Source organism: Rhinopithecus bieti, unplaced genomic scaffold (assembly GCF_001698545.2).
Source record: "Rhinopithecus bieti isolate Rb0 unplaced genomic scaffold, ASM169854v2 scaffold_39692, whole genome shotgun sequence".
Lineage (NCBI taxonomy): Eukaryota > Metazoa > Chordata > Mammalia > Primates > Cercopithecidae > Rhinopithecus > Rhinopithecus bieti.
In genome coordinates this window covers 104,876-117,721 of record NW_016816222.1, presented here as the reverse complement: position 1 = coordinate 117,721, position 12,846 = coordinate 104,876, and the positions used below count along the sequence as shown (strand labels likewise).

The window sequence follows — 12,846 nt, the reverse complement described above, 5'->3', positions numbered from 1 at the left end:
TGCACTCCAGCCTGAACGACAGAGCAAGACTCCGTCTCAATTATTACTACTTTTAATATTACTACTTATTAATTAATATTAATATTTTAATACTATTACCTATTAATTAATATTACTACTTATTTAATATTACCAGAATATTATTACTACTACAACCTGTCTCAATTCTTATTACTTTTAATGTCAAAAAATGTAATTACTTTTCCACCAACCTAATTTTAAAAAAGTATAGTATAATAAAGATATAAACCAGTAACATTGTTGTTTATTATCAGTATCAAGTGCTATGTGCTGCACATAATTGTATGTGCTATACTTTTATAGGCCTGGTAGTGCAGTAGGTTTGTTTTCACCAGCATCACCACACACATGTAAATAATGCAGTTTTTTAGCTCCATTATAATCTTATGAGACCACCATTGTATATGTGGTCCTGATTGAAATATCATCATATGGTGCATGGCAATATATGTATATCAAAACATCCTGCTGTACAACTTAAATTTATACAATAGAAAAGTCCTTATTCATATGCTATGTTATCTTGTTCTGGACCACAAAGAGAGACCTAAGGACTTTCAATTTGTTGATAAAAAATTCCAGCACTTTTGCATTTATATATGGAAAACAGAAATAAATATGTTATCCATGTTATTCATAAACACAGATACTGAAGCTGAATAAATCTTCTATTAAAATGAATACATTTTAAAAGTGCCCAAAATAAAAAAGATACATCTTCCAATTATTCAAGTAGAGCGAAAACAAAAATAAGACATACAATATGTTTGCCCTAGGTCGAAATTGGCTCTCCACTACTTAGAATGTTGCCTTCTCTTTTCAGCTACAAAGTGAAGAATCTGTCTCAGATCTCACTAGATGTAGGAGGAGCAGCGGGACGTGGCTCTGGTATGTGCCCTGGCCATGGCAGTAGCACAGCCCTGGCTGCAGCGCTGGCTCAGGCTCTCTCTGCTTCATCTTTCAAGGCCTCTCTGTATTTCATCCAGCCGTGGAATTCAGGACCTCCAAGGGTCAACAGCAGAGCCTGAACTCTTCAGGACCCCAGTGTTCTGGGTGGGTGCTTTCTTAATTACTTTTAAGGGATCTGGCATTTGTATCTAACAGATCTTGGGCCTTATCTCTCTCCTGACCTAAGCTTGCCCTCCTTAGGCCAAAGCTCTCAAGTTCCTGACAACTGTGAAAAATAAATGAGAGGATGCTCATCCTGACAGTTCTGCCTGCGACCCTCTAGGTCTGAAAGCAGGCAGGGACTAGTCTTTTTGTAATAACCAATATTCTGCAGTGTTTGTTTTTCCAGTCCTGATTTATGTATGTCCTCATACAGGCTCTTGCCAGCGGGATTAAAGCCTTCTTGGGAAACGCCACATCTCTGCAAACTCTTGAACAGTGTCCTCTCTGCAAACCTTTCAGAGAACAGGCCCCTGCCCCAGGAGTGATGCAATATGGGAAATCTACAGCACAAGGCAGGGGGCCCAGGACAGGTGGTAGGTTATAAGAGAAAAAGCAATTGTTGATCTCCCATTCTTGCCCAGCCAGATTTAGGGTCTCATGTAACTTCTGTTGTGATATATTTACTTTTTATAAGGAAGTGGCTGAGTCAGATGATTTTTTTTGTATGCCCTCATTTTTTAAATTTATTGAACATCACATATGACACAAATTGTGTCATCAAAATATTTTTTTTTTTCCTTACTCAAACCTTCCATTTATTTTGATATTTTTATTGTTCTGGCTATACATTACAGTCCAATAGTTTGGCCACAGTCTTTCTTTTTATTGCCTCTGGTACATTTTGCAGTAATGAGAGGAAAAGTTAATTAAGGAACAAGGTCATCCTTAGTCTGAGAGGAGTGGCACAGTGTGGGCTTTCGACTAACTCAGACCAGGGTTCTCGTCCCAGCCCTGTCATTACTAGCAGTGTGAACTTGGGCACGTTACTAAATTCTATGAGCCTCAGGTTCTGCATCTATGAAATGGGTTTGGTAAGCCCTGTCTGGTAGAACTGGCAGGATGTGGGTAATGAATGGAAAGCACTTGGCACACAGACTGGCATGTATTGGATCTCTTCTGCTGACTGGTAGCTGAACTTTCAGACCAAAGATTTCCCCTCCCCTAGACCTTATATAAAGAAGTGATGAGGTGCCTCCCCTAACATTCCTGCTCTGAGTCTTCTAAGGCTGATATCAAAGGGTAGACACTTTGTTGTCCCCTCTATTCAAGGCTATGGTGTCCCCTCAGTCTCCACTCAGATTCCCTGATTTTACTCCTGGCAGGGCCTGGGGATCCCCTCCTTCTTGACCTGATGACATCTCCTCATAGTGAGGCCCACACTTTCCTAAGACCCAACAAGAGGAAGCAAGGATGGCCTCATCTGGCTACATACTTGCCAATGGTGTCACAAGAATGAAACCTGTGGCAGGCAGTTCAAGACCCTATCATGGGTAGTCCCATGCAGGGTCCTAACTCAGGGTCTTACATTTTTAACTTCTGGACAGGCCGAAGGTTTCTTTTTCTGTTGATGTGAGACTGCCACCCTAAGATCAAGACCCTCACTTCCCTTGTTACCCTTGAGTAGGACCTGGTGGGAAATTCCAGCTGACATTTCTGCTTGGGGTCTCTGAGGGCTGACAAGGATTTTGTGTGGCTCCTACTGATGTGGGATCTGTGGTCCCTTACTCTTCAGTTTCCTCATCCTTATTCCTGTCACATCCTGTGCAAATCCTTCCTGTCTTGACTTGAGGCCTATCTCCCCATATGAAAGGAATTGAAGACCAATTCCCTGATACACCCTAAGAAGAAGTAAAATTTGCTTCATGTTGCCATAACTGCTCATGTTCTGCCTAGACTAACAGTAGTGGAAGGAATCTGTGTTACCCTCACTGTTATGGGGTAGGTGTTCACCTCAGTCTTCAGGGTCCTCACATTTACTTCTGCAACAACCTAGAAATCTCTCTACTGACCTGAGGCTGCCCACTTTGTTAATATTTTTCATCTCCACGAGATTACCTGGGAAGAAGAGAGTATGATGCATCATGTCATCATGTCCAGGTCTCAGGTCTGACAATAGGGACAAGGTTCTATGTGACCCTCTTCTTTCTGGGAGGGGTCCCTTCATTGTCACTCAGTGTCATCATGTTGAATCCTGTTAAGGAGCCAATCTCCTCCCTCTACTGAATGGGGCCTCCCCGATTAGTCCAAGGACTTCATGTCCCTGAGACCACTCCCCGGCCCTCAGCAAATGTGGTGTAACCTCAGCTTGAAAGCTATGCTTATGGCCTCCCAGGGCATAACTTTCTTTTCTGTTCTTTCTGATGAAGTCTCGCTCTGTTGCCCAGGCTGGAGTGCAGTGGCGCGATCTCTGCTCACTGCAAGCTTAGCCTCCCAGGTTCAAGCAATTCTCCCTGCCTCAGCCTCCCAAGTAGCTGGGATTACAGGCGCCCACCATCATGCCCAGGTAATTTTTGTATTTTTTAAGTAGAGACGGGTTTTCGCCATGCTGGTCTTGAACTCCTGACCTCAAATGATCCACCCACCTCGGACTCCCAAAGTGCTGGGATTACAGGCATGAGCCACTGCATCCGGCTGGGCATAACTTTCTAAGGACATCCTTGTTCTCTGTTCACCTCTCTAGCAGTTGTTTCCCTCTTTCCGCATATGAGATTTTTACCTTAACACCTATCATGGCCTGGGATTCCACCCTTTGCTTAACTGGGAGGCCAGCCTGTAAATCAAGTCTCATCTCCTTGAGATTCTCCAAGAAAAAGACAGGGGCACCTGGGCCTGCCAGCTCCCCCCCTGGGCCTCCTAGGGCTAATAGCAAAGGCATGACTAGAGGCAGGCCTGCCAGTTATGGGTTGAGTGGTCCCTATATCCACATGCCAGGCCTTCACCTTGACTCTGCCCCCTTCCTGGGACTCCACTCCTTACTGACCTGAGGCCATAGCCTTCAGACCAAAGTCCTCACCTTGCTGGGACCTGAATTGAAAGTCAGTGTCCACCAGGACGGTTCTGGACTTCACAAGACTGACAATTGGAATGTGACTTTACAGGCCCCCAACTGTTCTGGCTGGGTCCTTCCATCATCCTCATTTAGGTTTATTACGTTCATTCCTGTAAGAGGCTGGGATTCCTTTCTCTATTGACTTGAGGATGCTGCCCTTAGGGCTCTTATGTCTCTCAGATGCCTGAAGAATATGTGAGGGGATGCTCAGACTGACAGCTCAGCCTAGGACTGTGCCTGAGAGCAGAAGGGAATGGTCTATGTTAACCCCCTGCCTGATATTCTGGGATGCTGGTCTCCCCAGCCCTCATCTTGGCTCTGTCTCTTGGATTAAACGCTTCCTGCAAAATGCCACATCTCTGCAAATTCTAGAACAATTTCCTCTCTGTAAACATTGCAGAGAATGGGTCCCTGTCCTAGGAGTGGTGTGATACCACAAAGTTGTAGCATGAAGCAGGGGGCCTAAGACTGGAGATGGGCAGCCACAGATAAGACACATTGATCTATTTCTTCTCTTTATCAGCTAGTCTTACACGTTCATGTAATTTCTGTTCTGATAGATTTATTTTCTACAGGGAAGACATTGTTCAGGATGATTTGGGGAGCCCCTGATCTTTTGAGGTTATCTAACATTGCAAATGTAGATAATCATACTGTCACTGAATATTGTCTTTCACTTATTTATACCTCTCAGGTTTTTTTGGTATTATTGTTGCTGTGGTTATGTATTCCAATCTACTAGTTTGGGTACAAGGTTATTCTTTTATCACCTGAAACACGTTCTGCAGTAAGAAGAAGAAAACCAAAATATTTTTTCAAGGTTTGCCTCAGGCTGAGAGGGGTGGAGCAGTGTAGGCTCTAGGGTAATTCAGATCAGGGGGCTTATCCCAACCCTTTCACTACTGGCCCCGTAAACTTTAGCAAATTACCAAACTCAGTGAGCCTCAGACTCTTTACTGTAAAGTGGGTTTGATAAGCCCCATCTCGTAGTACTGGTGGAATATATGTAATGCATGCAAATGTGTCTGTCTCGTCAATTGAGACATCAGGAAGTGGCAATTATTACAATGATGATTTTCATCAGAGACATTACCAACCTTCCAGCTGAGATTAAAAAAAAAAAAATCCATTATATCTCAGAGAATGCACAACATTTTAAGACTGAAAAACCACATTCAGTCAAAATGCTGCTTAGCAATGAAAACTATTCCTTTCATCACCTCTTTTTCCTTTTTTGAAGTATCTCACCTTCTTCCATGATGACAGCTTCTCCTAGACTCTACAATTGCATGAGCACAAGCTTGGTCTTCTTTGATTAAACATTCCCAGTACAAGCAGGAAGACTCCCACAGAGCAGATGCTCAATTAATATTTAAAGTAAGAGTCATAAACAAGAAGATTAACTAACTATGATTTAATTTCTCATACACTCTTGAATAACATAAACAAATCCAGGTATGTATCTTTATGAAAAGAAAGATTAAATGGAGTAAACCAAGAATTGAACATTTTTACCCCTCAGGCTTCCGATCCCAAATACTTCACTAAGAGGTCTTTCACATTACCAAAGATATTTCTATTCCAATGCCACATTTTCTTGTCCTGGATTACAAAGGTGAATTATAGGATTTCTATAACAGTTTGTTTTCACTCAAAATCACCGAACACTTTCTACTATCCCTGAAAACAGCAATAACAGGGTGATCCATATCATTTGTAAATTTACATTCTGAAATCTAAATAAACCTGTTGAAAGAAACACTAGTTGAAAAGAGAAAAAAGTCAACAAGTTATTCATGCATAACAAGAACAAAAGTTAACAGGCCTTTTAAATTACAAAGTAAAGAATCTGCCTAAGACCTCAACTGGGGGTGAGAACAGCAGGTAAACTTGGCTTTGGGAGATTAATTGGCCATGGCAGTAGTGCAAGGCCTGGCTACAACTCTGGCTCAGACTCCGGCTTTCCCTTCATCTCTCAAAGCCTCTTCATAATGGGCTGGGAAGGCACAGGGGGTGGTACCATTCACCTTGGCCAAAAACTCCAGGACTTTCATCTTGCTGGTTTCGGCATAGGCTCTTGGACCCCACAGGAATTGATAGCGTGGAGGATCACTGTTGGGCACCTGCTTGTACTCCAGATATTTTTCCTCCACCAGATCTTGGGTGATGAGCTTCCGGGGTTCCCCAAAGACTAAGTGCTCCTCTCCATCATAGACTCCCAACATATTCAGGAATTCCCAGACCTCTTCCTCAGTGGCAGAGTTGCCATTTAAGAAGATCACACCCAGGAGAGGCATCAGAAGCCCATTCCTGGGAAAGTCCCAGGTACCGAGCAGGCATTCTTCATCGGTGAGGTCTACCTTGTTGTTGAAGGTGTAAGTGTGGCCGTTGGGTTTGACTTTATTCAGCTCAAGGCCAAAGACAAGATTCAGGCGCTCAGAGGCTTTCTTGAGGATGTCAGGGAAGTGCTCCCTGAACCTTTTGCCAACAATCTTCAGCATTTCTCCCTTTGTAACGGACTCTTTTATTTTACACTTGTACAACAGGAACTGCACCAACATCCCTGCCTTCCTGCTTAGAGGATCTTCGCTTGAGCTCTCAGTAGATGTTGAGGCCTGGGAGGAACTTGCATTTTTCTCACCTTGGCTCTTGGCACCTTTTTTAGATTTTGTGGATGAAACACCTGCAGCAGCAGCAGCGGCAGTGGTTGGGGCTCTCTGAGGTTTCTGGGGAATGCCAGCAACAGGAGAGCTTGAAGCAGCACCCCCAGAAACAGAAGAGGAACAGCAGGGGGCCTCTTCTTCCTCTGCTTCAGTGACCTGAGGAGCATTGAGACCCTGGGTCTCCTCTCGGGCCTTGCGGCGTTTCTCACGGGCACGGAGCTTACTCTTCTGACCACGAGGCATGATGGCTGGGTACACTAAGAAATGTGAGCAGGAGAAGAGGTAGTTAGTATACCTGGAGATGGGAGAAAGAAATCTGTGAGCACCTTTAGCTGGAAGACCCCATCTTGGCTTTATTGAAGGAAGCCTGCCTTTGCAAGTTTCCCTGAAGGCACTGTTCTAGAAAGCCACAACGCTCCTGTTGTCCTGGTCAGCCTTTCCCCTAAGACACCAGAGAAGAACCATAGAACCTCTATAGTGAGTTTCAGACTGCATTCTGTCAGCCTTGCCTTGGGCTTACTATGGCGACAGGAGGTACTGGCAGCGGGGCCTCCTGTCTTCTGGTATTTGAGATTTTATCAGTTCACTTTTAGGATTATCTTATGAAGTCTTGGCAGGGTATGAGCCACTCCCTTCCGCCATTGTGAATTTGACAGCTCAAAGCTCCCTGGATTCATGAGAAGGAATTGAAGGGGTGCCTCAATCCACCACCCTGACAAGTGACACCCAGTGCTAAGCGTTCAGTGAGGTCTTGATGTCTTGGAATCTAATATTAGAGTCTTCAGCTCTCATTCAAGGTCCCCACCTTGGCTTCATGTAGGGCTTGGCACCAGCCCCCTTCTGCTGACTGGTGGCTACAGCTTCAGACTAAGAATCTCACCTCTCTTAGATCTTATATAAAAAAGAGAGGGGGACACTAGACCTGATAACCCTTTTCTGAGCCTTCTAGGGCTGAAAATAAAGGGTTGAACTGGATTCTTTGATGTCTCCACTGTTAAGGATTCAATGGTCCCTTGAATTCTCACTCAGATTCCTCAATTTGACTCCTGATAGAGGAGCTCTCCTTTTTATTGAACTGAGACCTATGTCGTCATAGTAAGAGCCAACCTCCCTGAGAATCCATAGGAGGAAGTGAGGGTGGCCTTATCTGACCAAATGTGGTCTTCCCAAAAGTAAAAGCTGTGGCAGGCAGATAACTGCCCTGTGATAGATGGTCCTGCATACAGTCCCAACTCAGCCTCTAAATTTGACTCATGAGAGGGTCTAATATTCTTCCCTGATATGGTTTGGATCTGTATCCTCACCAAATCTCATGTCTAATTGTAATCCTTAATGTTGGAGGTGGAGCCTGGTGGGAGGTGACTGGATCATGAGGGCAGATTTCTCACGAATGGTTTAGCACCATTCCCCTTAATGGTGAGATGGTGAGTTCTCATGAGATCTGGTCATTTAAAAGTGTGTAGCACCTCCCCAGGCTGGGTGCGGTGGCTCATGCCTGTAATCCCAGCACTTTGGGAGGCTGAGGTGGGCAGATCACAAGGTCAAGAGATCGAGACCATCCTGGCCAACACAGTGAAACCCCGTCTCTACTAAAAATACACACACACACACACACACACACACACACAAATAAAAATTAGCCAGATGTGGAGGTGGGCGCCTGTAGTCCCAGCTACTCGGGAGACTGAGGCAGGAGAATTGCTTGAACCTGGGAGGTGGAGGTTGCAGTGAGCCGAGATCTCACCATTGCACTCCAACCAGGAAACTGAGCGAGACTTTGCCTCAAAAAAACAAAAAAACAAAACAAAAAAAAAAAAAAAAAAAAAAAAAAAAAAAAAAAAAAAAAAAACAGTGTGCAGCACCTCCCCTGGCCTCTTGATCCTGCTCTGGCCATGTGACATGTCTGATCCCCCTTCACCTTCTGCCATGACTGTAAATTTTCTGAGCCCTGCTCCCAGAAGCTGAGCAGATGCTAGCATCATGCTTCCTGTACAGCCTGCAGAACTGTGAGCCAATTAAACTTCTTTTATTTATAAATTACTCAGTCTTGGGTATTTATAGCAATGCCAGAATGGACCAATTAATACATTACTTCTGTTGACAAGTGATCACCACCCTCAGATCAAAACTCTCATTTCTCTGTTACCCTTGAATGGGAACTGATGGGCACCTCTGCTTGACATTTCTGCCTGGGGTCTCTCAGAGCTGACAGTACTGAGGATTGTGTGGCTCCCACTAATATGGTGTGGGAGCTCCCTGCAGTCCTCGGAGTTCTTACCATGACATCTGGCACAACCTGGAAACCCTCCCTCTGCTGACCTCAGGCTGCCCTTTTTAACAGGGTCCTTCACTTCTCTGAGATATCCTGGGAAGAGTGAGTGCAACTCAACATGCCAACATGCTCAGGTCTCCCTGGTCTGACAACAAGGGTGGGCTCTATGTGGCACTTCTTTCTGGTTGGAGTCCCCTCCTCATCACTCACTGTCACATCTTTGCTTCCTGTTAGAGACTGGGTCTCTCTGTTGTATTAGACCTACCCCATTACACCAAGGTTCTCCCCTCCCTGAGACCACCTCCAGAGGAAACGAGAGGGCATCTCAGCTTGCCAGCTTTGCCCTGACCCTCCTATTGCTGGCAGCAGATGTGGGTCTTGGGTGTAGCCCTCAACTTCTTTAGTCCCTGGAGAGGAAGTCAGGTTGCACCGCATTTGTCATCTCAGCCTGGGACCACCTAAATCCCAGTGCACCTCGGCCTGGGAACTGCTCAGCATGACTCCTCTTTTGGGTAGAGGTCCACTCATTGGTACTCAGAGTCCCCACCTTAACCCCAGTTAGGTTTTAGGTTGATGCCATATGAGCAGAGGCAGGGCTGCTTCCTAGGTTCAAGGCCCTCCCCTCCCTGAGACTTTCCAGGCACAGCTTTGCTGGGGCCTCCCAGAGCCGTCTGCAGGGACGAGACTTAGTGAGGCCACCCCTGTTAAGGGTAGGAGATATTCTCTTCAGTCCACATTTACGGCCCTCAAATTGATTTCAGTTAGCGCCTACACCCACCCTAAGTGCAGAATGAGGCCTATCGCCTATGTCCAAGCCTCCTTCCCTCGCGACTGCCCCTCCCCCCACCCTTCCCCTGCCCTGCAACTTTCCAGGTGGAATACTGCCGGACCGCTTTACCGCAGCCTCTCAGGACCAAATGCAGAAGCGGGACTTAGTGGGGCCCTCTTTGTTACGGGTGGGGGCGGTCTCTTCAATTTACACTCAGGGTCCTCACCTTGACTCCCGACCAGTCCTGAGAATTCACCCTCGGCTGACCAGACGCCACACCCCTTATACTTGCTGCGGTCCTCGCCTCCAAAGCGGAAGTCAGAATGAGCCACATCCGCTCGGGTCGTTGTCTTCAAAGCGGAAGTAAGGATGTGTCACATCCGGCAGCCCGTGGCCTCGGAGGACTGACGGCTGGGGTAGGACGCCGCTGGACGTCACTGTTCTAGCGTCGCTGGTCCCTACGTCTCCACTAGGGGTCCTCACTTCAGTATCTAGCAGCCTGGGACAAATCTGCCTGCTGACCCAAATCCGCCAGCCTCCAAACAATACCCCCACCCTCCCTCAGTCCCCACCGTGAAAATCAGAGCGTGCCACAGGCCACGCCTGCCTGGGCCTCACAGGCCTGACAGCAGCAGCAGGGCTCTGTGAATGTGCCTCTTTTGGGGAGAGGTCTTCTCACCTGCACTCAGAGTCCTCACCTTGATTCCCGTGAAAGCCAAGACTCTCTCTCTGCACAACTGGGGTCACCCTCTTTAGACAAAGGCCCTTCCTTCCCCGAGACTATACAGGTGGAATTAAGGGGACTCAGAGATAGTTATTTTGGGGCCTCTCGGTGCTAATAATGGCGAGGGGCTCCGTTTGGCCCCCTCTGCTGGTGTTGCGGGGCAGAGAGTACCCTCATAACACTTAGGATCCTCGCCTTGACTCCTGTTAGGGCCTGGGTTTTGTCTCTTTGAACTAGGGCCATTTCCACTAGTCCAAGGACTTCACCTCTGTGAAACACACCAGGCATATTGATGGGGTTTCTTCACCTCATAATTCTCTTCTGGGCATCTCAAGAGTGACAGCATTGGTGGAATTTGTGGGCTCCTCTGTTCTGGGGTGGGTGGTTTTGAAACTGCCCCTATGAACTGTATAAAATTAATCAGGGAAGAGGGAAGGGAGATAAATGAAGGTAAACCAAGCTTGCAGAACATTCAGCATTAATCATGAAGTCAGCTTGCTCTCTGACCTGCTTCCTCATAGTTGTTTGGTGCCTATTATCCCAGAATCATGTAGATCCTGTTACTAGATTATAGTTCCCCTTAATTCCTCTATAGATAACAATTTGAACGTAATGAAACTTTTTTTTTCTTTGATATTCCTTCGATCCGCGCATTGAGTATGATTATAAGGACTCAGCCTGGTTCCGAAGAACCCCACTAATTGCCACGATATGCTCTATAAAGGACCCTACTAGACCATCAGCTGGTACCAAAGGACCCCACAGGAACTGACGTCAGAAAAAAAAAAAAAAAAAAAGAACGCAGTTTCCACCATACTGATGATTTCATCCCCTTTATCCCAACGAATCAACAACCTCAGTTCTCCAGCCCCTCACCCCCCATGATTTCCTTGCAAATCCCAGCCCAGAACTCCTTGGAGAGATGAATTTGAGAGTCTCTTCTCATCTCCTCACTTGGCACCCTGCAATCATTAAACTCTTTGCTGCAAACTTTACCATTTTATTATAGTGTGTCTGTTACTTTGCAGCCGACACACAAACCTGTTGGTCCTATAACAGTTCTCTTATTCCCCTTCAGGTTCCTCACCATGACACCTGACCAGTCTTGGGGCACTCCATCCTCCACTGACCTGAGGCTGTTCCCATGAGATCAAGGTACTCACCCTCTGCACACCTCTGAACTGGAAGTTGTGGTGAGCTATATTTAGCCAGGGCTGTTCTGGACTTTGAAGGGTTGACAGCCTGAGCTGGACTTTGTGGGACCCCACAGTTCTGGCTGGGTCCTTCCATCATCTTCATTCAGGGTCCTCACGTTCATGTCTATCAGAGGCTGAACTCCATCAACTGACATGAAGTTGACCTTCTTAGGCCACGTCCATGAGAGGTCTGAAGATTAAATGAGTGGATGCTCAGCCTGACAGTTCTGTCTGGAGCTCTGTAGGTCTGAGAGCAGATGAGAGCCAGTCTATGCATAACCTCGTATATTCTGGGATATTGGTTTCCCATGTCCTCTGAACTGGGGATCATCTTTGATTAAAGGCTTTCTGGGAAATGTCACATCCCTGCAAACATGGCCAGTTTTTCTTCTGCAAACCTTGCAGAGAAGGAGCCGTGTTCCAGGAGTGATGTGAGATGGGAAAGCTGAAGCACAAGGCAGAAGCCCCAGGACAGGTAGTGGGCTGTCAGAGAAAAAACATGCTGATCTTTTCCATCTTGCTATACTTCGATTCTTGTGTAAATTCTGTTCTGACAGATTTATTTTCTACAGGGAAGAGACTGTCCAGGATGATTTTGGGAGCTTTTGATCTTTTGAGATTACCTGATAGTGCATGTGTAGATGAACGTATTGACACCAGGTACTATTTTTCTTTTCTTTATTTATGCCTCTCATTTATTTTGGCATTCATATTGGTCTGGGAATACATTTGACCCAGTAGTATGGGCACAGAGTCCTTCTTTTTATTGCCTGAGATACATTTTTCAAAACTAGAGAGAAAAAATGAATGAAGTAACACAAGGTTAGCCTCAGAGTGGGAAGATTGGAACAGTGTGGGATCTAGATTAATCCAGACTGGGGTTCTGGTTTCAACCCTGCCACTTACCAGTTATGTGAACTCAGGCACGTTACTAAACTCTGTGAGCCTCGGGCTCTGCATCTGTGAAATAAGTTTGATAAGCCCTTCCTTGTGGAATTGGTGAAATGTGGTTAATGTATGTAAAGCACCTGACACAATACTTGGCCCGTATTGAGATTTCAGCATGGCAGCTATTACCTATGATTAACGTGAACTCTGATGATACCACCCATCCCACTGTGATTGATTTTCTTAATCCAATAGATGTCAGAGAATATGCAGCATTCTAGAAGAAAGAAAACCCAATGAGCCAAAATGCAGA

The 12,846-nt window shown here is 45.8% G+C and overlaps 1 protein-coding gene across 1 annotated transcript; it reads right to left on the bottom strand.

Annotated features, from left to right (window-relative positions):
* Positions 1–5,420: 5,420 nt before the first annotated feature.
* On the bottom strand, positions 5,421–10,023 carry MAGEB2 (MAGE family member B2). Its single transcript, XM_017854675.1, has 2 exons — positions 9,952–10,023; positions 5,421–6,941 (listed from the first exon to the last, which is right to left on the bottom strand). Exon 2 carries the CDS (start codon positions 6,925–6,927, stop codon positions 5,971–5,973), a length of 957 nt encoding a protein of 318 aa, XP_017710164.1. The 5' UTR covers positions 6,928–6,941; positions 9,952–10,023; the 3' UTR covers positions 5,421–5,970.
* Between the last annotated feature and the right edge of the window lie 2,823 nt (positions 10,024–12,846).

Coding starts and splice junctions, on each gene's coding strand:
- MAGEB2 (XM_017854675.1), bottom strand. CDS start 6,927: ATGCCTCGTGGTCAGAAGAGTAAGCTCCGTGCCCGTGAGAAACGCCGC.